Here is a 24,382-nt window from a genome sequence, read left to right as displayed (position 1 = left end):
AAGATTCCGGTCATGAAAGGGAAGCATTGTGAGGCTATCCTGGAGTCCGGCTGGAAGACTTTATTTCTATGAGATGTGCCCTCGTGTTTTTACTCCCTTTCTTGAATCTTTATTTCAAAATTTTGTTCTTTTTATTCAATGTGAATGTGGGTGCAGGTAGAACACAGTTTAATAATATGTCTCTGTCACAGAATCTATGTTTCAGGCTGACAAAGACAGAACCCTAAGAGAAAGCTTGCACTCAGGTATGCCAAAAGTATATGGGTCATAGCATTTTTGCAGGGTAATTGTTTCCCCCTTATTAGATCTTTTAAAAATTACAGAGTATAAAGTGATGGAGAGTGAAAATCCACATCTGCCTCACCCTTGCCATCCAACAATTGGCATCTAGTCTTCCAGGGTTCCTTCCTAATGATTATATGATATGATATGTATCTATATATGTATTAAATTATCTATCTATATATATCTATATATAATTATAATCATTATATTATATAACCTATATATAGATTATATTGATAATTTATGCATGTTTACTCTGTACCTGCAATTTTTTAAATTTTTGTTTGTTTAAAAGTATGTTGTGAACAAAGGAAACCATAAGCAAGGTGAAAAGACAGCCTTCAGAATTGGAGAAAATAATAGGAAACGAAGCAACTGACAAAGAATTAATCTCAAAAATATACAAGCAGCTCCTGCAGCTCAATTCCAGAAAAATAAACGACCCAATCCAAAAATGGGCCAAAGAACTAAACAGACATTTCTCCAAAGAAGACATACAGATGGCTAGCAAACCCATGTAAAGATACTCAACGTCACTCATTATCAGAGAAATGCAAATCAAAACCACAATGAGGTAACCATCTCACGCCAGCCAGAACGGCTGCTATCAAAAAGTCTACAAACAATAAATGCTGGAGAGGGTGCAGAGAAAAGGGAACCCTCTTACACTGTTGGCGGGAATGCAAACTAGTACACTGTTCTCTATGGAGAGTGTGGAGATTCCTTAAAAAACTGGAAATAGAACTGCTGTATGACCTAGCAATCCCACTGCTGGGCATACACACCGAGGAAACCAGAATTGAAAGAGACACGTGTACCCCAATGTTCATAACAGCACTGTTTACAATAGCCAGGGCATGGAAGCAACCTAGATGTCCATCGGCAGACGAATGGGTAAGAAAGCTGTGGTACATATACACAATGGAGTATTACTCAGCCATTAAAAAGAATGCACTTGAATCAGTTCTAATGAGGTGGATGAAACTGGAGCCTATTAAACAGAGTGAAGTAAGCCAGAAAGAAAAACACCAATACAGTATACTAGCACATATATATGGAATTTAGAAAGATGGTAATGATACCTATATGCGAGACAGCAAAAGAGACACAGATGTAAAGAACAGACTTTTGGACTCTGTGGGAGAGGGCAAGGGTGGGATGATTTGGGAGAGAATAGCATTGAAACATGTAGATTATCATATGTGAAATGAACCGCCAGTCCAGGTTCGATGCATGAGACAGGGCGCTCAGGGCTGATGCACTGGGATGACCCTGAGGGATGGGATTGGGGAGGGAGGTGAGGGGGGGGGTTCAGGATGGGGACACATGGCTGATTCATGTCAATGTATGGCAAAAACCACTACACTAATGCAAAGTAATTAGCCTCCAATTAAAATAAATAAATTTAAAAAAATAAAGGGAAAGAAGGCACAAAAGGAGAAATAAAAAGTATGTTGTGTCACTTTTTGCAGTGGATTCACAGTGGGTCTACGGTACACCTTTTTTTTGGCCATGCCCCATGGCATGTGAGATCTTAGTTCCCTGACTAGGGATTGGACCCATACCCCTGCAGTGGAAGCTCAGAGTCTTGGCCGCTGGACCACTGAGGAAGTCCCTACTGCAGTCTTTTTTTAACAGCTATAATTGTGTTTTATGGAAAGCCTCATCTTAGCTTATGCTCTATATATATGGATGATGGTCTTGATTTTTCATCTGCTTTGTATATTTTTTAAAAAACTAAACAGAGAAGAGAGGGGGCAATTAAAAGAAGGATGAGTGTTTTTAATAAGCATTTGACAAATTCAACATCCATTCATGACAAAACTGTCAGAAAAAAATAGAAGTGGAAGGGAACTTCCTCAACTTGATAAAGAACATCTACAGCCCCCACCCCCCATATAGTTAACAGTATATATAATGGTGAATGACTGTACGCTTTTCCCCTAACATTGGGAACAAGGCAAGTGTGTATGCGTTCACTGCTGTTACTCAGTGTAGTTCTGGGTCTTCCAGCTGGTACAATAAAGCAAGAAAAGAAAATGCATTTGGACGAGAAAAGGAAAAACCAGCCTTTCCATGTAGACAAGATGCTTGTCCGTCTAGAAAGCCCAAGGAACCTACAAAAAAATCTCCTAAACCTGCTAAGTGAATTTAGCAAGTCCCAGTACACAAGATAAACATACAAAAATCAATTGTATTTCTGTATATTAGCAACAACATTTGGTTGTTGTTTAGTCGCTAAGTTGTGTCTGACTCTTTCTAACCCCAAGGACTGTAGCACGCCAGGCTTCTCTGTCCTTCACTGTCTCCCCAAGTTTGCTCAGGCTCATCTCCACTGCTGTGGTGATGCTATCTAAGCATCTCATTCTCTGCTGCTGCCTTCTCCTCCTGCCTTCAATCTCTCCCAGCCCCAGGGTCTTTTCCAGTGAGTTGCCTCTTCACATCAGATGGCCAAAGTATTGGAGCTTCAACTTCAGTATCAGCCCTTCTAATGAATACTTAGGGTTGATGTCCTTTAGGATTGACTGGTTTGATCCCCTTGCAGTCCAAGGGATTCCCAAGAGTCTTCTCCAGCACTGCAGTTCAAAAGCATCAATTCTTTGGTGCTCAGCTTTCTTCATATATTAAGAGCAACATGTGGACACCAAAATAATTTGCACTTGCCCGAAAATGAGGAGAAATTCTCAGAAGTAAATCTACCAAACATGTATAGGACTTGTATGCTGAAAATTATGTGATTATACAATGGCAATGAAAGAAATAAAAGATGTAAATGAGTTGAACTATACCATGTTTATGGATTGGGTGACTCCACATAATAATACTGATGCCAGTTTTCTTCAAAATCAATATACAGGTTTAATGCAATTTCTATCAAAATTCCAGCAAAAATTTTTTTGTTGAATATACACAAGTTAGTCTAGAGTTTATATGGAAAGGCAAAGGAAGCAGAATAAACATTTTTTTTTAAAGAGTAAGGTAGATTGAGTCAGTCTACTCAATTTCAAGACATATAGTAATCAAGTCTAGTGGTTTTGGCAGAGAGATAGACAAATAGATCAATGGAACAGCATAGAGACCCCAGAAATAAACCCCAATAAATATACCCAACTGATTCTTTACAAAAGTGCAAAGGAAAATCAGTGCAAGGAACAATAGCCTTTTTAACAAATGAGTAACTGGACATTTATAAACCAACAGACAATGCCCCCCCACCTCCTCCACCTCAAATGTTAGCACAGGGAGCTCTACCCAATATTCTGTGATAACCTATATGAGAAAAAAATCTGAAAAAGAGTAAATATATGTGCAGTTGTAACTAAACCACTTTGCAGTACACACAAAACTAGCAAAACATAGTAAATCAACTAAACTCCAGTAAAATTAAAATTTAAAAAAATGTTTCACACCTTATACAAAAGTTATGGTTTTAAATGTAAGACATAACTTTATATAACATTCAGAAAAAACAGAAAATCTTTGGGATCTAAGAGTATACAAAGAGTTTTTAGAATAGACACCAAGGCATAATCCCTTAAAGAAAGAGTTGATAGGTTCGACTTCATAAAAACAAATAAATTTTGCTTTGTAAAGACCTTGTTTGCAAAGACAAGTTATAGACTGGGAGAAAATATTTGTAAACCACATATCTGACAAAGGAGTAATAAAGAGTTCTCAAAGCTCAACAGTGAAAAACAACCAATCCGAATAGAAAATGGGCAAATGTTGGCAGATAAACACATGAAAAGATGATGTTCAGCATCCTTAGACATCTAGGGAAATGTAAATTGAAACCACAGTGGCTATCTAAACAATACCTATCAGAATGGCTTAAACTTTTTAAAAAAGTGATAACACCAAAAAGCTAGTAAGGACGCAGAAAAACAGCGTCATTCATCCGTTTCTGGTGGGATTATAAAACAGGACGGTCACTTGGGAAACGAGTTTGGCAGTTCCTTCTGAAACTAAACCGTCATATAATCCAGCAGTTGCACTCCTGGGCATTTATCCCAGAGAAATGAAAACTTAGGTCCATGCAAATACTACCTGCACACGAGTGTCCATTGTAGCTTTAGGTATAATAGTTCCAAACTGAGGATGGCTCAGAGGGCCTTTAACAGATGACTGGGCTGTGGTACACCCAAAGCCGTGGAATGCTGCTCTGCAGTGAGAAGGAGTGCAGCCGGCTGATCGGTCTCCAGAGAATGATCCTGAACGAAAAGGCCTGAGCCCCACAGGTGGCATACTGTAGGCTTCCATTTCGGTTACATTCTTGAAATGACAAAATTACAAGACTGGAGAACAGATGGATGGTTACCAGTGTCTGAACTGGGATGTGTGTGGGAAGAAAGTGGCTGCATTTGTACAAGGGCAGCACAAGCTGACAGAGACATTCTGCTGCTGAACTGTATTGATCGATGTTGCTGTACTCACTGATACTGTGCGAAGATGTCACCATCGGAGGCTACAGGGCAAAGGATACACGGGGCTTCCTCTAGTATTCCTTTATATAATTTTGGATACCTGCGTGTGAGTCTACAGTTATCTCATAATTCAGAATTTCCTTTTTAGAAATATAGTGTCTCTTTTTCTAGAGTGGATCTATACATTTTTTTTAAAAAATTTATTTTTTGGCCACACCATGAGGCATATGGGATCTTAGTTCCCTGACCAAAGATCGAGTCCGTGCCCCCTGCATTGAAGGCGTGGAGTCTTCACCACGGGGCCCTCGGGGAAGTCCCCTGCTGCAGTTCTCTTGACAGTTCCTGTCATACTTCACGGAGTGCTTCACTTCGCCTGTATCCCGTATGCCTGGGTGGAGGGCTTTTTGTCTGTTCTGTGAATTTTTTTTTGGTAAGAATTTGATTAGAGGAGAAAGATGGTAAAAGCTGGAAGGAAGAAAAGTGGTTTTCTTTCTTTGAAACAGATTCCTTAAAAGCACTTTTGTGTCTTACATTAAAAAGGAATTTCCTTTCCTGGGAGTTTTACTTTTGGGTCTGGTGAGGATCTGGGAATCAGAGTGGGTCCACGCACTGTTTTGGAGTCTCTGAGCTGCAGTGACAGGCTCTGAGCGGCCTTTCATTTTCTTGTATTTAACAGGCCAAATCCACCCCAAAATGCCCTAAAAACTTGTTATTGATGCACACGAGGGCGCCACATGTTCCCCTTCAGTCCTCGTACATTTCCTTCTCTTCTGTCTCTTCCTCCTGCCCTGGCCGACTCTGACTTCATAATCAAGGTTTCACTTAAAAAGTAGTATTTGCCATCCAGAGTTCCAGAATTTTCCAGGTTAGGTGTTCCGTGATATAAGCTGCACACAGAATGCACATCCATCATCAAGCCGATTTCTTTTACATGCAAGTTAGGGTTTCTAGGAAAAGAGAGTGTGGTTTCTTCATATTATCGAATAGCCAACCATTCATATCAAGAGAAGCTAAGAAGTCAAAATCATCAATTATTTTGTTGGAAACCTAAAACCTTAAAAAAAAAAAAGTAGGGTCACTGACAAGGTACAAGTGTCAGAAGAACTCCCTGGAGTGGATTAAGTGGCTCGTGAAGTGGTTTGGTAGCCCTGTTTATCCGCTCTAGGTCCCAGCCACACAAAGATGAGTAAGCAGCGACATAGGCAGACAGATTATGCCCACTTGTTGCCAGTGACAAGGGTGGCAGCTGGCCTCCTGGAGTCCTCACTGTTGAGGCCATGAGAGTCCATTCCCCTGTCTCCTGGGGAGGGGCTGCAGCTACTCTCGGCTTTCTGCAGAGGGTGGTACCGAGGTTGGGGGTGGGGGCAGGTTCCTCGACCCGTGACTCATGTGGCTCAGTCCCTGGAAAATGCCTGGCAGAAGGGGCCCAGGTGCTGTTGCTGGTCGGGGAAGATGGCAGGCAGCAACTCAAGACTCACAGATGTTTTAAATTTGTGCGAACTGGTGGACAAAGCAAGTCCTTGTGAAAACTCATCTCCAAGCTTTCCAAGCGGAGCTGTGTAACTTTCAGTCCAAAAAGATGGTGCCTGGCTCGGGTTCCTGGGGACCGCAGGGAGGCACAGCAGCATCACCCGTCTTACCTTGTCACTCCTGTGGGGCTTAGCGGCTTAAAAACAACTTGTTTTCTTAGGTTGGTTAAAGCAATCAACGCCTACGTTTTGATGTTGGTTCAATGTGAATTTCCATTGATTTAGCAAGTTGTCTTTTGCATCAGGTTTTGAAAGTTTCAGATCTGAATTACTAGGTTTCTGACAAAGCTGGAAGGAGCCTTACATTATATATACGTGTGTGTGTGTGTGTGTGTGTGTGTGTGTGTATATCCCCTTTTTTAAACTTGAGTGGGACTTTAGCTTTTTTAGTTTTTTTTGTTTGTTAATTTAAAAGGACAAGGGAGGGATAACATCATGAAAAATAATGGAGAGTGCGATGTCGTTTTTCTTCTTCCCCCTCTCTTGATGCCTCCCCGTCTTTTGATGGGAATGACTGAGAGAGGCACAGCTCGGGGAGGGGTGTGTCTGCAGCCTGTGGAGCCTTGCCACGGGCCTCTGTGAAGCCAGCCCTAAACGTGTCCGTGGACAGCACAGAGTGGATCTCAGCAGGCTAAGTCCTCTCCCTGCCGAGCGGGTGATCACCTGTGAGCACCAGGAGTTCTCATCTCCCCAGACATCACCCCAAGGCTGCCAGCTGGTGACTGTAATCCCTGAAGTTGAGTGTAGGACATTAACATGATATTAAGAGGACATAAGACAAAAACACTTTCTTTTCCTATGAGGTGTATCATCATCATCATCATCATCTATTGTCATAGTTACTAAGAATTCATGTGTGCCCATCCTGTTGCTAAGTTCTTTGCATACATCATCTCGTTTAGTGTTTCCTACACTTGAGCCCACTCCCCCACCAGTTTCCGGCTCAGCGGGTCTGTCTGGGTCAAGGCCTGAGAACTTGCATCCGTAACGAATTTGCAGGAGACGCTGGCACTGCTGCTCCTTTTCTCTGAGATCTATGTTAATCTGCCTGAAACGACCCCACGAAATAGGTAACATTATTCCCATTTCGGGGGCTTACCAGGTGGTACTACAGGTAAAGAACCCGCCTGCCAATGCAGGAGACATAAGAGATGCATGTTCGATCCCTGGGTTGGAGAGATCGAGGGCATGGCAACCCCCTCCAGTGTTCTTGCCTGGAGAATCCCGTGGACAGAGGAGCCTGGTGGGCTACAGTCCATAGGGTCACAAAGAGTCAGACACGATTTTATGATGAGGAAACAGGCAAGAAAAGGTCGGGTACCAGACCACAAAGCTCACTGTGGCTGACCATGAGCATGCTTTGACCTACAGTAGTTAATTTTTCAGAGGAAGTAGTGAGTGACTAAGACAGCCCTAGACGGACGTCCACGGCCAAGGACTGGTGGGTTGTGGCATGTGTGGTGGGGTTTCAGAGTCAGGGTTGGAGGAGCAGGAAGTCTGGAGGTGATGCCTGCAGGCCAGGCCAGCCATGGACGGTGCTGCCTGGGGGGCTGGCCATTAGGAGGGGAGAAAAGTGCTGGAAGGAGAGCCAGGGAAAGGGTGAAAGTGTTCGTTGCTCAGTCATGTCTGATTCTTTGCGACCCCATGGACTGCAGCCCACCAGGCTCCTCTGTCCATGGAATTCTGCATGCAAGAACACTGGAGTGGGTTGCCATTCCCTTCTCCAGGGGATCGTCCCAACCCAGAGAGTGAACCTGGGCCTTCTGCATTGCAGGCAGATTCTTCACCATCTGAGCCACCAAGGAAGCCACCAGCCCAGTGGAATGCTCTTGGTGGGTCTCTTCCTCCTTGCGCCCCATCCATAGTGCCCGCTCACCGTGGCTCTGTTTTTGTGGGATTCTGTCCATGCTGTGACCCTTGGTCTTCTCTTCATGCTCTTCTACCATCTTTCCCAGGAAAGGCGGAGGGAATCATTACAAAAAATACAGGAGGAAAATAAACAACAGCCTTTTCTCTTTGAGTTTATTTTGTGACATTATAAATTTTGGACTCTTGAAATTAAAAAATAAACTATAGGAAAATCACCCCTGAAGTATAGGTAAGGGAGGGAAGAGTCACGTGTAGTGGGAAGGCTTTTTCCAAGTTGGTCACAAACTTGTGAATTCAGATTGGAAGCTTGGAAAACCCGAGGAGAGCCTTGGCAGCACGGAAAGCTGGAAAGCAAGGTTGTGGATCAGTGGCCCCCTGGCCAAATTCCACTGACATGTTTTGTTTGGCTCCCGTAGTATTTGAAAAATAGTCAAATCAGTCTCAGACGTAGGAGTTTTCATAATAAAACCCTTGGTGTCCAGCTTCGTTTCTGAGGAGCGGGGAGCGCTGTTGTACGGTCTGTGGCTGGCTGGTGGTGGACCTTGTGAAGGGACTTGACTCTTGATCACAGCCTGCCCCTGGTCTAGAAGGTTCTGGATTCACCCAGGAAGGAGCAGCACTCACCAGCAGGTGACTTGGAGGCTTGCGCTTACTGGACTCATCCTTCTTACCTGCCTCGGCAGCCTGTGTGTGAGCACATTGTAAACGTGGAGCCCCGTGCAGTCCTGGCAGCACAGGACTCGGGCCAGCGGGCATTAGGGAGGAGGTGAAAGTGAAAGTCTTAGTCCTCAGTTGCGCCGACTCTGGGCGACCCCCTGGCCTGCAGCCCACCAGGCTCCTCTGTCCGTGGGATTCTCCAGGCAAGAGTCCTGGAGTGGGCTGCCATTGCCTTCTCCAGGGCATCCTCCCAACCCAGGAATTGAACCAGATCTCCTGTGCTGCAGGCAGATTCTTCACTGACTGAGCTGCTGAGAAGAGGTGCTTGGGGACAGTCTGTGTACCTGTAAGGGAAGCTCCCTGTGGCCTTCTTCTCAGATGGTGCTGGTTACTTCTTTCCTTTAAAATTGTTTCCAAAAATGGATTTTAAAAAAAATGCGTGTTCTAAAATTATGATTATATTGTAAAGTCCGCACAGTGCAAGTGGTGCTTTCTAGAGCATATCTGGCTACAGCTGGGGCACTTCTGGGTGTTTTATGGCAAATTATTCTCAGATTACCCCTTAATGCAGGAAGGCCTGCCAGTTGTCTGAGCTCCCTGGGTCATATAGAAAACCCCTGGACTTGATACAAAACAGCTGCCTGGCTCAGTTGTTCCAAAAAAGGAGTGTTTGGGGGGCTGAAGCAGCAGGAAAAAGGTTTTTGTTGTTGGTGGAGATCTGGGGGGGAAAAAAGTTAAACGACTCTTTCCTGGCCATTGAAAGGTGATTGAATTTTGGTATTAGCAAATTGTGGAAATCTCGAAAGAAGTACTGGAGAAGGAAACGGCAACCCACTCCAGTGTTCTTGCCTGGAGAATTCCATGGACAGAGGAGCCTGGCAGACTACAGTCCATGGGGTCACAAAGAGTCAGACACGACTGAGGGACTAAACCACCAGGAAAGAAGTACTCTGAATGGGAGTTTGTTAAGTGCTCGCTGGTAATACCCACAGTATGTCCTGAGGAGGAGGGTGTTCTCCAGGGCAGGGGGATGCACAGAACTCTGATGACCTCTGTGTCCCGGAGCCTCAGCCCAGGCGGGGCTGGGTCAGGGAACCGACCCCGGGGCCTCCCTCTCCTCCAACCCCACGGCCCCTGCTGAGATCAGCCACAAAAGGATCAATTGTCTGAGTTTCCCTTTGTCTCAGAGGCTCTAGGGGCCTCTCCAGATGCCAGAGTGTCTGTGTATGTGTGTGAGGGCATGTGCACAGCTGTAGAAATGTGTGTCTGTGTGTATATATACTGGTGTATGCAAATATTAGGCTTCCCAGGTGGCTCAGTGGTAAAGAACCTGCTTGCCAATGGAGGAGACTCAGGTTCGATCCCTGGGTCAGAAAGATCCCCTGGAGAAAAGAATGGCTACCACTCCAGTATTCTTGCCTGGAGGATCCCATGGATGGAGGAGCCTGGCGGGCTATAGTCCATAGTATCACAAAGAGTCGGACACGATTGAGCAATTAACCATTTAATTTAACTTTGACTTTACACAGCTCACTGGCCTTGTTTGCCGGCTCCATATGGGGGTTTCATGGCAAGGCCCACAGAACTTTCTACACTGTTCCAGCACCTTCTCAGGACTGCCTAATCAGATGCAGTGCATTCTATGTGGCATTTAATGCAGGTTTCCAGAAGGACTGTGCAGTGGTCTGTGCTCATACACCCCCATCAGTAGCTCTGGGACCTTCATACAGATTCCAGTCATCCTATTTCCTAGTGCATCTTTTTTTAAATACTTATTTATTTGGTTTTGCTGGGCTTAATTGCAGCCTGTGGGATCAGGTTCCCTGGCCAGGGATCGAGCTGGGCCCCCTGCACTGGGAGCACGAGTCTTTGCTGCTGGGCCACCAGAGGAGCCCCTGTGCGCATTTTCAAAGACCTGCAGGATTCTGTGGCTGGTCTGTATGATTCCAAGATTCTCTGTTTCTTTGTTAACAAAAGTGTTCTTTGAAATGGCTGTAGGGACTTCCCTGGTAGTCCAGTGGTTAAGACTCCATGTTTCCAATGCAGAGGGGGAAGGGTCTGAACCCTGGTTGGGGAACTAAGATCTTGCATGCTGGGTGGCGTGGCCAAAAAGAAGAGAATGTATTCACATGTAACTGAATCACTCTGCTGTACAGCAGAACTTAACGTTGGAAATCAACTGTCCTTCAATAAAATAACATTTAAAAAGTATATTTATTAAAAAAAAGACTGTACACCATGTTCGATTCAGAAACCAGGGAAAGACTAATAAAAGCGATAAAGCGGAACTCAGTGCCAGGAAGGATTTGTCCCCCTTTAACCAGCACAGCTGCCATGTAAGAACCTTTCTGCTTCTCTTTTATTCTTGTCCCTCCCCAGTCCTATTTCCTCTCCCTGCTCTAGATAGGGCTTATCTTTTAACTGTGGAAAAGCTACCAATTAAACAGTACTCCAAAGCTTATCAAAATATTCAGGCAGTCACATTGTCTCATCATTAGCTTAACTGGAAGCCAGAACTTTTTCACCCCAGGAAATGTGAAGCTGCCCAGCATGTGAAGTTGGTAACTGGCTCATCCTGACCTTTTGGGGGCTGCAGTTTCTACTTTTATTTTGTTCCCCCAATACGTTCTTCCTTGTTCTTTAAATTCTTGATGGTCCCTCAGGCGTCTTCCTCGTCTGTTTGTTAAAGTCTCACAGAAGGTGCCCTCCTGGCTGAGGTGAAAGACAATTGAGTCCATTCAGGTGAGGGGTGTGTGAACTCAATGTGTTACGTCTTCCCTTTTAGATATGCTTTTGGTAACAGGAAGCCTCACAGTCACTGGTTCCCTATTTCCAGGGCAATCAGTGATAAGGCTTAGCTGAGTGATTCTGGAGCTGAGCCATTCCCAGAGTAGCTAGGGGATTCTGCAGTAACCAGAGCTGGTTAGAAGCACTGGGTTTTCGTAGCCCTAGGATTTCTCCTAACTCTTCCTCTTCTTGGCTCGTGCCCACCCCGTCCACCCTCCCACTGCCCCAGGTACCTTCATGTCATCTTGTAGCCCTCAAGAGAGCACCCCAAAAGTCACCGCCCCACCCCTACTTCTGTGAGAGCTGACATCAAGGGGACTGTTAGTGATGTGTTTGGGGATCTAAGGTCCAACTTAGGCAGACTTTTTTTTTTTTTTGCCAGAAATGATGTTATAGCTGGTGCTTTGGTTTTTAACTGCCACTGGGATTCTTAGTCATGTAGTAATTCAGCCATAAGTGGGTGAATGAGACTTCCATAGGCATGATTAGGGCTGAGCACTGAGTATTTTACATGATGGAATGGGAATGCTCAGATGCTGTCATGTCCGACTTTTTGCAATCCCATGCATGGACTGTAGCCCGCCAGGCTTCTCCATCTGTGGGATTTTCCAGGCAAGAATACTGGAGTGGGTTGTCATTTCCTTCTCAGGGGATCTTCCCGACCCAGGGATCAAACCTGCATCTTTTGTGGCTCCGGCATTGGCAGGCAGCTTCTTTATCACTAGGGCCACCTGGGAAGCCATGATGAAATACAAAGTTGCAAAACTTAAAGTTTAAAAAGTAAAAACTTCAAAATTAAATTTTGAAATGTGATGACATTTTCACCCAGGGAGTATTGCCTATAAATAGTGGTATTGCTTATTTATAGAGTTTTCCCCCTCCATCCCTGGTGGCTCAGACAGTAAAGAGTCTGCCTACAATACAGGAAATCAGGGTTCGATCCCTGGGTCAGGAAGATCCCCTGGAGAAGGAAATGGCAACCCACTCCAGTATTCTTGACTGAAAAATCCCATGGAAGAGCCCACAGGCTACAGTCCATGGGGTTGCAAAGATTCAGACATGACTGAGCAACCAAGCATACACACCACCCCATCTGTCAGTAGGCACATGCGTGGGCATATACCCAGAGAGAAACACATAGAAAAGCTGCTTTGTCCTTATGTTAACCCGGTGACAACATTGTTAAGTGGCCCATTTTGCAGTTGTGAACACTGAGGCTCTGAGAGTTGAAATCCCTTACTGTGAGCTGGTTGAGGCCCACGCCATACGGGTCGACCCCTGGTGGTGCTTGAGAGGTTTCCCTGGCACCCCCACAAGGCAGGGAGGAAATCACCGTGTCACCTTGAGTCTCCGCTTGTGGTTGTGCCCGGCATCATGCACACTTTCTCTTGATGTCACGTGTATATCACAGGTGCGATTTCCTTGCGGTCTTCAGAGCTGCCTTGCTGACCTTGAACTGACAGGCTTGGTGTGAAGTCTGTGTGGATCCCCTCCCCAGGGAGGCCCTGGCCCAGGTATCACCCCCCGGGGTGGGGGCAGCCAGGGGAACCTTCCAGGACCCAGGCTTGGCCATGCTTTCCTAATGTGAACCTCAGAATCAGCTGCACTCTGCCATCGCGTCCTTTCATGGCTTTGTCTCAGAGCTGAAAGAACCCTGTTTTGCTCTTGGAAACAGACAGTAGAATGGTGGTTGCCAGAGGCTGCAGGGTGGGGGTGAGTGGAACGTGCTGGTCAAAGGGGACCGACTTACAGTTCTAAGACGAGTAAGTTCTGAGCATCTCATGTACAGTGGGGTGACTGTAGTTAACAATATTCTATTGTACAGTTGAAAGTGGCTAAGAGAGCAGATATTAAGTGTTTTCACCGAAGAAAGAAATAAAAAGTGACTGTGAGGAAATGAATATGTTAATTAAAGTGATAATGTACAGTAACCATTTTGCAATGTGTATATATATATATATTTAAAGTCATCACTTTACATAGATGCACTTTTACTTGTCAATTACACCTCGTAGAAAATAAAAGATAAACATTAAAACATTTTTAAAAAGGGGGTGGCGGGGAAGAGCCCTGTCTAGAAGTCTTTCCTGATAAGAGACACCTTCTGTCTAATCCACAATGTAATATTGTGGCCTCCTTAAGACCCTTTCAAAATACAATGATTCTTTTAAGAACTAAATTGAAAGTAAAGATCAATCATTAAAATGTGTTATTAAAAATAACAAAAGTACAAGTGAGATATCAATGGGCTGTCTATAAAATAAAATTGTTTTATTATGAGTTTTGTAGCACAAAACACTGATGAAGAAGCAATCCCATCATTACTGAGTTTTGTTTTTTGTTTTTTCCTGATTCATATGTCCCTTGAGTGGCAGCTCTTAAATGTCTGGGCTTGGGCGTCAAAAGTCGTTATCTGGTTTCTCTTGTTCACTGCGTGTGTTTGTTCTTGTCAGAACCGCCCCCTCCTAATGATGTGACGAATGCTCATGCATATTATCGTAAAATGAGGACATGCTTGTATTTGTATGTTTGTTTTCAACATTGCCAAGGTGCTATGGAAAGTTAAAGTTAACACAAGATTGGAAAAAATAAAATTATTCAAAAACAGCAGCAACAAAAGCATGTTATTATGAAGCATTAGGAGGAGGGTGTTTTAAGAAATGTTTTAAAAATTGGCCATGTTAAGTTAGTTTTCTTGTGAATTCAGCGTATGCTTGGTATTATTTAATATGTATTCCTCTCTTATTTTAATTGCAGCTTGGGCTGACGATAGCCATTCGCTATAGCCACAGGTAAGGTAAAGTTACATCTTTTTCTTTTAAAGAGTATCCTTGATTCATAGCTTTTGGTTTGCTTGAGTCTGCATGTTTCTGAGCTTCATTTCGTTGGCTGCTTTACCCACAATGTCAGTAGCATAGCAGCTAGATGAAATTCATCTAGTTGCTGATTGGTGAGAGTTTATCACTATTTGGAGGAGTAAGATTTTTATGTAAAAGTGGTGGTAGATAGGTCATTTCTTTCAAAACCAAACATGTAACACGCTAGGGCTGGGATACAGAGGTGACTTCTGGTAGTGGACTCTAAACTAAGGGTGAGAACTGGCGACGGGTGTCCTGCCTGAGAGATGAGGCCAGAAAGCCAGGCGAGGGCTTGTTAAAGAAGTCCTCGCCCCCTCAATGCAGAGCTCTCCGACTCCTGCCTTGGGTCCATCTGATAATGAATCGAAGTCCCTCTTTTTGTTTTGTGATTTCTGCCTTTGTCTCAGCTTGCATCATGTTTATCAAAAATGTTTGTTTCTTATACTTGTATTAACCTTTCCCCTTTGCATGCATCAAAATGTATTAAGATGCTGAATTAATTAAGACACAGCCCAACGGAGAGACAGTAAGCACATCCCTATTGCTACTCACATGACAGGCCAGTCAATTGAGACCAGTTGTTGGGCATGGAACAGAGACTTTATTCAGAAAGTCAGCAGACTGCCAAGACGGTAGACTGGTGTCCCAAAGAATCATTTACCCTGGTTAGAATTCAGTCTTCTCTAATACTAAAAGGAGCCCAGGGCTGGAGGGTGGTGGCGGCTGGTTTTTACAAGGCTCTTGGTGCTGGAATCCTTTGTTCTTGCAGCTGTCCCTGTAGGTCAGGGCACGGTGTTCCTATAAACCTCCAACAAGACAAATGGTTATTCTCCGTTCTGCAACTTTTTATCTCTACAGGAATGGAAAAGTGTTATACCTTTAAAGGTCAGAGCCTTAAAAGCTGGGCTACCCTGTATATTTCAGGCTATAAGCAACATTCTCTTAATGATTAACTTGTAGCAAAAGCAGCAGGATACAAAAGTTAAAGAAACAGATCCAGTATGGAGTCAGATTTGCTCTTCCCTGTCGCATCTTCATGGGGTTGGAGGTCAAGGCTGCACAACCTGAGTCTTGTCCCGTTGCCTCTGTCCTGTCTCTGGGGCCAGTGGGCGCAGAAGGACCAGCCTTCCCTCCCAGATGCATGCACGTCACCATGTTGCCTGTGATGTCTCTTCTGCTCCTCCAGCCACCTGGCTCTGTTACCCACCTCTGTCCTCTGGAGGTGCAGGGTGATGAAGGGAGTGGGTTTCTGGTTGAATCCTTTCTTTAAAAATCCCACTATCTTATTTAGAGCACTCGAAACTTCTATCCTTTTGTTGATCACTTTTTTAATGCGTATAAATTATATCTAAGATAGATTTTGTGGTTTTATTTATATATTTATTTACTTATTGAAGTGTGGTTAATTTACAATGTTTCAAGTGTGCAGCAAATTGCCTCAGTTATATACACATATGTTTATATATTTCTTTTCCAGATTCTTTTCCACTATAGGTTATTACAAGATACTGAGTATACCCCCTTGTGCTATACAGGAGGACCTTGCTGGCTATCTATTTAATGTACAGTAGTTTGTATCTGCCAATGCCACATTCTTAATTTATCCCTCCCCTGCTTTGGTAGCCATAAGTTTGTTTTCTATGTTTGAGTCTATTTCTATTTTGCAAATAAATTCATTTTTTTGTATGGGAGTACAAATATCTCTTTGAAACTTTGCTTTATATTCTTTTGCGTGGAATTGGTGGGTCCTTTGGTAATTTTATTTTTAGACTGTTTAACAGCTGCTATACTGTTTTCCTGTTTATTACTTTTTTAATTTTAATTTTTTTTACATTTTTGTTTTTATCTTTTTAATTGAAGTGTAGTTGCTGTACAATATTATGTAAGTTACAGGTGTACAAAATAGCGATTCATAATTTTTAAAGGTTATACTCCATTTATAGTTATAAAATATTGGCTATATTCCTTGTGTTGTATAATATATCCTTTTAGTTTATCTTATTTTCAATTTAATTTTTATTTTATTTTATAGTTTGACAATGTCATGTTAGTTTGCAGAGTACAGCAAAGTGATCCAGCTATACGTACACATATATTCATGGGCTTGTAGCTTGTGTCTGTACAGTTCTTGGTCACTTCAAGAGCTCATAGTTGCTATTAAGAAATGATTTCCATTTCTCTTGTTGCATTTGCCCAGAACCCAGATGACAGAATTGAGGTTTTCCTTGGTCTTTCTTGTGTGGATAGGGATATTTTGGGAAACAAGGTTTGGGACTTTAGGTTCTAATCACCAGGTCTCTTTCCAGAATTCTAACAGGAGAGCCATATGGGGGCTTCCCACGTGGCTCAGTGGTAAAGAAGCCACCTGCCAATGCAGGAGACATGGGTTCGATCCCTGGGTCGAGAAGATCTCCCTGGAGTGGGAAATGGCAACTGACTCCAGTATTCTTGCCTGAAAAATTCCATGGACAGAGGAGCCTGGCAGGCTACAGTCCTTGGAGTCCCAAAGAGCTGGACACAACTGAGAGGCTGGTCACACACAAACACAACAGGAGAGCCAGGGCCAAGCGAGGTGGAAGAGAAACCCTGGCAGACAGCCTCCGTGGATGGAGGTGAGATAGAGGGCAGAGAGGAGGCATGGTTCCAAGAGGCTACTTTTGGGAGGACGTTCCTCAGTGTGAAGAGGAACAGGCTAGGGGGCTGTAAAGGATTTGAGTGTGGGAGGGAAAGGGCCCGCTAAGATCTGATAACCCTGTGAGCAGGCAGAACCTCTTAGGCTGCTGCAGACACATGGGGGCAGAGCTGCCTGGAGCCAGAGGGGCTCTTGTGTGGCAAGAAAGGGGCTTGAGGCTCAAAGGATGCTGGTTTTGTTTCCGTGCATCTGCACTGGTGCCTCGGCTCTCAAATATCTCTTATTAATACCATGCACAGTGTTCAGAGTTAGGACCCCTCAACCCTTCCCCCAGCTCTACACTAATACACACACATCCCAACCATCCCCACTTCTGCCCCAGGCATCGATCGTTCAAACTCCTGCTACACCTGTTACTCTAGATCTGTGTGTGTGGTAGAGGAGTGCGAGTGTGTCCCTGTGTGTGTGTGTGTGTGTGTGTGTGTGTGTGTGTGATGTGGTGTAGGATAGAGGACTGAGGAGCTGGGAGGGTGGAAAGTGACATCATCATATTCCTACTGTATAGATGTACCGAGCAAGGAAGAGCATCAGCTGTGACCGACCGTGCCTTTGACGGCAAATCCTGCAGTCATTTCATTTATTGGGCATTTTCGTTTATTTGTGTAAAGTCATGTCATTTTCACAGAGTGGAAAACTGTGTCTTGCTGTTCATTCCCCACTGTTCGGCTTGAGGTTTTTCGGGTGGAATCCACACAGTGGTGACAGCTGGGTAACCCCCAGAAGTGCCCTTTGCAGATAACAGCTCAGGGGCCCCGCCACCCACACGCTGGGGAAATTGTCCCCCCACCGTGTGGGTGTTTTGTTTTTTCTTTTTCGACAAGATTGTAAGAGAGGTTAGGTGTTCTTCCTGCCTGTCACAGGGCAGCAACCTGAGGATGCCTGCTCCCTCCTGACAGGAAGCCCTGGGCTGAGGGGAGCCGGGCTCAAGAGGGACCCACTCACCTTTGGCTCTCGTTCTCTGATATGATGGAGAGGTCCCGTGTACCAGCAGCAGGGAAGTTTGGCACGTGGCACTGATGACCGTGTTTCTGAGAAAGGCTCGTGAAGGTATGAGAGCAGCAAAGCGACCCCCGACAGGATTGGTTTGTTTTAATATTTTGTCGTTTTTAAATAAACAGGGAAGGGTGGCTGGATCTAGAGATGATCATACGAAGTGAAGTCAGTCAGACAAAGACAAATACCGTATGATATCACTTCTTTGTGGACTCTAAAATATGATACAAATGAACCTATTTCGGAGAAGGCCATGGCACCCCACTCCAGTACTCTTGCCTGGAAAATCCCATGGACGGGGGAGCCTGGTAGGCTGCAGTCCATGGGGTCGCGAAGAGTCGGACACGACTGAGCGACTTCACTTTCACTTTTCACTCTCATGCATTGGAGAAGGAAATGGTAACCCACTCCAGTGTTCTTGCCTGGAGAATCCCAGGGACGGGGGAACCCCTGGTGGGCTGCCGTCTATGGGGTCGCACAGAGTCGGACACGACTGAAGACTGAAGCGACTTAGCAGCAGCAGCAGCAGCAGGAACAACAGCAGCAGCAGCAGAACCTATTTACAAAACAGAAGCAGACTCACAGACATAGAGAACAGACTTGTAAGGTCACCAAAGGGACAAGGGGGTAAGGGAGGGATAAACGAGGAGCTTGGGGTTAGCAGAGGCAAAGGGCTGTGCATAAAATAGATGAACAACAAGCTTCTACTGGTAGCTCAGGAAAGCTGTATTCAATATCCGGTAATAAACTATAGTAGAAAGGAATATGAAGAAGAATGTACATACGCACATATATACCAATTCTTTGCCATGCACCAGAAACCACACAACATTGTAAACCAACCACTACTTCAATATAAAGAAATAAATGAGGGAGGAAGGGAAGTTTTCACTTGTTTTAGTTAAATGGAAAGCCACAGGGTTGTGACTTTTAGAGAAGACTAAAAGTGTATCATAGGGCTTCCCTGGTGGCTTGGTGGTAAAGAAAACGCCTGCAGTGCAGGAGACACGGGTTCCACCCCTGGGTCAGGAGGATCCCCTGGAGAAGGAAATGACAACCCACTCCTGTATCCTTGCCTGGGAAATCCCATGGGCAGAGGAGCCTGGTGGACCTACAGTCCATGGGCTCACAAAGAGGCAGACACGACTTAGACACGAAACCAGTACCAAACGTGTATCATTTTCACAGCTGACTTCTTTCTGTCAACTTCTTTGATAGAATCAGTACCCCATTCAGGCCTGTGCTCTAAGCCTAATCTTAGAGTTGAAGGTACCAACCCCCTAAAAGGCTTTGAGATCCCCTGAGGGCTGGCGAGGGCAGAGGAGACTTGACTGTGATTAGTCCCAGGGAAGTGGGCGAGTTGACAGCTTGATCAGTTCAGACCTGGACTAAGGTGGGCGTGGCCTCTCACAGAAAAGGCTGCTGCTGCTACTGCTGCTAAGTGGCTTCAGTCGTGTCCGACTCTGTGTGACCCCATAGACGGCAGCCCACCAGGCTCCTCCGTCCATGGGATTTTCCAGGCAAGAGTACTGGAGTGGGGTGCCATTGCCTTCTCCAGACACAGAAAAGGCAGACCCCCTGATTATAGGTTATTCCAAGACTGCCTTCAGGTATTGGTTTTGAATGAGCCCATGGAGAAGTGGGCCAAGCAGGAAGTGAAGGAGTCCTGTACTTTTGTGTTCTGATTTAGATTAGAAGAAGAGTTTGAAGTTCGTAGATGAAGCAGAATGAACAGATGAAATTGTAATTTTGAGATGCAAAGGGAGGAGCATACCGAAGCAGGGCCATCAGGACATTGGGACATTGATTTTAAACACCTAGCGACTCCCATCTGGAGCTAGTTTGATCTCATGGAGACGCTTATTCTCCACATTCTGTGAAAATAAACAGAGATGCCTTTCTGGCCTTTTTTCCCCTTCCAGGGAATAGTTGATCCTGTCACTCGGGCTCTCTGGCTGACTGTTCCGTCTGTCTGTTTTTCAGACTTCACATTGAGGCTCCAACTAGATTTATACTCAAGGTTGCCAAGAAATTTATCCAGCCCCCATGGTATAATCTTAAAAGCAATGCCATCTTTTGGAAGATTGCGTTCTTTTTTTAAAAAAAACTAATTTATTTATTTTAATTGGAGGACAGTTACTTTACAGTACTTTGAGGGTTTCTGCCACTTATCAACATAAATCGCAATAGGTACACACACATTTCCCCCCATCCTGAAACCCGCTCCCTCCTCCCTCCCCAACCTACCCCTCTGTGTGGTCCCAGAGCACCAGCTGAGGCTTTAGCTTCCTTCTTCAGACAAACCTAGCACAAAAGATTGCCCCCTGAAGAGCAGCATATGAATATTCACAGGGTGTCTGAGTTAGATGCTCTGAGTGAGGATGCTGGGGGCTGGGGTTGTACAGCTGAACTTGGCAGGGGGTTGTGGATGTACCTGGTGAGAGGTGGATGCTTTTCAAGGTCCAGGGGAGTAAGGAGTAGATGCATGTTCCTCTCCATCCCCACCCTGTTTAAAAATGGAAATACAGTCGATTTACAATGTTGTGTTAGTTTCTGGTGTACAGCAAAGTGACTGTGCACCAGAACACACACACACACACACACACATACTTTTTTCAGATTCTTTTCCATCATAGGTTATTACGAGATACTGAGTATAGTTCCCTGCGCTGTGCAGCGCTTCCTTGTTTATCTATTGTATGTACAGCAGTGTGTATCTGCTGATCCCAAACTCATAATTTACCCTTCTCTCACCCCCTTTCCCTATGGTAACCATGAATTTGTTTTCTGTGTCTGTGAGCCTGTTTCTGTTTTGTAGAAAAGTTCATTTGTATCATTCTTTTAAGATTCTACATATAAATGATATCATATGCTATTTGCCCTTCTCTGATTTACTTCGCTTAGTCTGATCATCTCTGGGTCCATCCATGTGGCTGCAAATAGCATTATTTCATTCCTTTTTAGATGGTTGAGTAATATTCTATTTCTGGGCTTCCCTGATGGCTTAGTCAGTAAAGAGTCCACCTGAAATGCAGAAGACCTGGATTTGATCCCTGCGTCAGGAAGATCTCCTGGAGAAAGGAATGGCAACCCACTCTGGTATTCTTGCCTGGAGAATCCCATGGACCAAGGAGCCTGGTGGGCTACAGTCCTGGGGTCGCAAAGAGTCCGACACAACTCAATGACTAACACACACAATATCCCAATGTGTGTATATATACACCACATCTTCTTTATCTAGTCCTCTGTCAGTGGACACTTAGATTGCTTCTGTGTCTTGTTTATTGTCACTGAACACTGGGGTACATGTATCTTTTCAAATTATAGATATAGTCTTTTCCAAATATATGCCCAGGAGTGGGGTTGCTAGGTCTCATGGTAATTCTGTTTCAGCTTTTTTGAGAAACCTCCACACTGTTCTACTTAGTGGCTGTGCTGACTTGCATTCCCACCAACAGTGTAGGAGGGCTCTCTTTTCTTGACACCCTCTCCAGCATCTATTATCTGTAGACTTTTGGATGATGGCCATTCTGACTGGTGTGAGGGAATGCCTCACTGTAGTTTTTATTTGCATGTCTCTCATCATTAGCAGTGTTGAGCATCTTTTCATGTGCCTCTTGGCCATCTGTATGTCTTCTTGGGGAAAATGTCTGTTGAGGTCTTCTGCTCAGTTTTTGATTCTCCATCCCCTTTTAATCTCTTGTCTGGTATCTCCACTTGGTGTTTTTGTCTTTTAGGGATCTTCTGGTCCAGGATCCTGGCCATTTCCCCAGTCAAAAGTACTCATCACATACCTGTGGCCACCTCCACAAAATGACCCCTGGGGAATCTTTTGCTTGCCACCCAAAAGATCTTTCTCAAATACAGATCTGTAATGCCCTTCCCACTCAGGAGCCTCCATGGGCTTCCTTATGTGGAATAACATAAGGAATCCCCTGACCCTTCACAGGGGATTCCAGACCTCGCCCCCAGCCTGTGTCTCCTGCCACTTTGCTGCTGTGAGCTTCTTGCCTCCTTCACCCCTTGCTCTGGCATCTTCCTTTGAAGAATTAACTTTCTTCCTGTCTTGCGTCAGTGAACTCCTATGCACCCTCCAATGGCCCCTTCTGTGTTATCTCCTCTTCACCGATTTGTCAAGGAGCCATATTCCTTCCTGTTGTAGGTCTCAGGGCTACTTCTCAGAGCTTTTCCTTTTTGTGTCTTTTCCTTCCTGTCTCAGGCAGCAGGCTGGAGAGGCAGATTACCTCCTTCTTCCCCACAGCATGTGCCCCTCCAGATCAGAATGTGTGTGCTCCACAACCCAGCCCTCACAGCCAAGGCCATTTGGCAAAGCCATTCTGTGTGAGTGGTCTGGGAGGCACTGGTTGGTCTCTGAAAGATAACCACTCTTTTACTTTCAAGAAGATAAGGCACCCAACTCAATTTGATCAACGCAGCTCAAGTGAAAAGGTAGAAACATAAACAAATGGGACTTCCCTGGTGGTCCAGTGGTTAAGAATCCGCCTTCCAACGCAGGAGACGTGGGTTCAGTCCCTGGTCGGGAAACTAAGATCCCACATGCCGCGGGGCTGCTGAGCCTGTTGGCCACAACTCCATAGTCCGTGCACTCTAGGATGTACACACCACAATCGGAAAGAAGCCCACATGCTATTACTAAGACCTGACACAGCCAAGAATAAATAAATAAATAGAAGCGTAAGCATAAATGTTTTGTGTAATGATAAGCTAATTCAAAAAATGACAGCTCAAAAATTTACATATCAAGGCAAAAGACTTAGAATAGCCAAAGCAATTTTGCAGAGGAACAGAGTTGGAAAAGTTGTGCTTCCTAACTTCAGGACTTATCCTAAAGCTATAGCAGTTAAGATAGTGTGGTATTGGTGGAAGACAGGTCAATGGAATACAGTAACATCTACAGACCCACACGTAAATGATCAACTGATTGGCACAGAAATGCCAAGGTGACCCAACAAAGAAAGAAAAATCAAAACCTCAAAGTCTCAACCCATTCCTTACAACTTGTATAACAATGAGCAAAAGTGGGTCATGAGCCTAAAGTAAAAGCAATAAGTAAAAACTTTATAGAAGAAAACGTAGTAGGAAAATCTTGTGACCTTGGGCCGGGCAAAGGTTGCTTCAGACACAAAAAGCATAAAGTATAAAAGTTGCTAAAATGGATTTTATCAAAGTTAAAAACATCTGTGCTGTGAAAAACCGCTGCTAAGAAACTAAAAGACAGAAAAACAAACCAGAAGAAAATATTTTCAAAACACTTATCTGATAAAGGACTTGCATCCAGAATACATGTAGAACTGGCACAAGTGTTTGACAGGAAAGCAATTCAATAAGTGGGCAACAATTCTTGAACTGATGTACTTGACCACAGAAGAGCTGCAGATGGCCAGTCAGCCTATGAAGAGAAGCTCAGCATCATTAGCATTAAGGAAATGCAAATTAAAGACACCATGAGACACCGTTATACATATATCAGAATGGCTTAAATAAAAAAGCCAAGCACAACAATAAAACACAAAATGCAGAAACCCTGATGATATGAGAGTGCTGATGAGGACTTGGAGAAATAGCAACACTCATTCTTTGCTGGTGGGAAGGCAAAATGGTGTGGCAATTTTGGAAAACATTTCGGTAGTTTCTCGTAGTTAGCTGCTCAGTCATGTCCGCCTGTTTGGGACTCCATGGACTGTAGCCTGCCAGGCTCCTCTGTCTGTGGAATTCTCCAGGCAAGAACACTGGAGTGGGTTGCCATTTCCTCCTCCAGGGGATCTTCCTGACCCAGGGATCGAACCTGGGTGTCCTGCATTGCAGGCACATTCTTTACCGTCTGAGCCACCTGGGAAACATTAACAATTACCTTCCTGTATGATCCAGTGACTCTACTCCAAGATTGTACTGAGACAAGAGAAATGAAAACATTTACCCACACCAAGACTTATAAGCACATGTCCACAGCATCTCTATTCATAATATAGCCCCAAATGGAAAACAGTCTTTACTGTCCTTCACCCAGGAAGTTGGATAAACAAACTTCTACATCCCGTATTTCACTGGCACATCTGTACCTGAAATATGACTCAGTAGTAAGAAGGCACCCTGCGGAATGAAAGAAGCCAGATTCGAAAGCACAGACTGTATGATTCCATTTGTATGACATTCTGCAAAAGGGAGAACTATAGGGAAGAAAGGGCTTCTGAGGTGGCTCAGAGGTTAAGAATCCACCTGCCAATGCAGAGGTGTGGGTTCAATCCCTGGATCAGGAAGACCCCTTGG

The 24,382-nt window shown here is 44.5% G+C and overlaps 1 protein-coding gene across 2 annotated transcripts in view; it reads left to right on the top strand.

Moving 5' to 3' along the window:
• The window catches only part of ACOXL (acyl-CoA oxidase like), a 337,247-nt gene that overhangs the window by 80,388 nt on the left and 232,477 nt on the right, over nt 1-24,382 (top strand). For both annotated transcript variants that reach the window (XM_006047013.3, XM_006047014.3), the window contains exon 10: nt 14,309-14,343. In XM_006047013.3, the coding sequence (XP_006047075.1) occupies nt 14,309-14,343 (35 nt within the window). The remainder of the gene's footprint in view (nt 1-14,308; nt 14,344-24,382) is intronic.

Source organism: Bubalus bubalis, chromosome 12 (genome assembly GCF_019923935.1).
Source record: "Bubalus bubalis isolate 160015118507 breed Murrah chromosome 12, NDDB_SH_1, whole genome shotgun sequence".
NCBI lineage: Eukaryota > Metazoa > Chordata > Mammalia > Artiodactyla > Bovidae > Bubalus > Bubalus bubalis.
The sequence above is the reverse complement of the archived record's forward strand: the minus strand, read 5'-3'. Positions and strand labels throughout refer to the sequence as shown.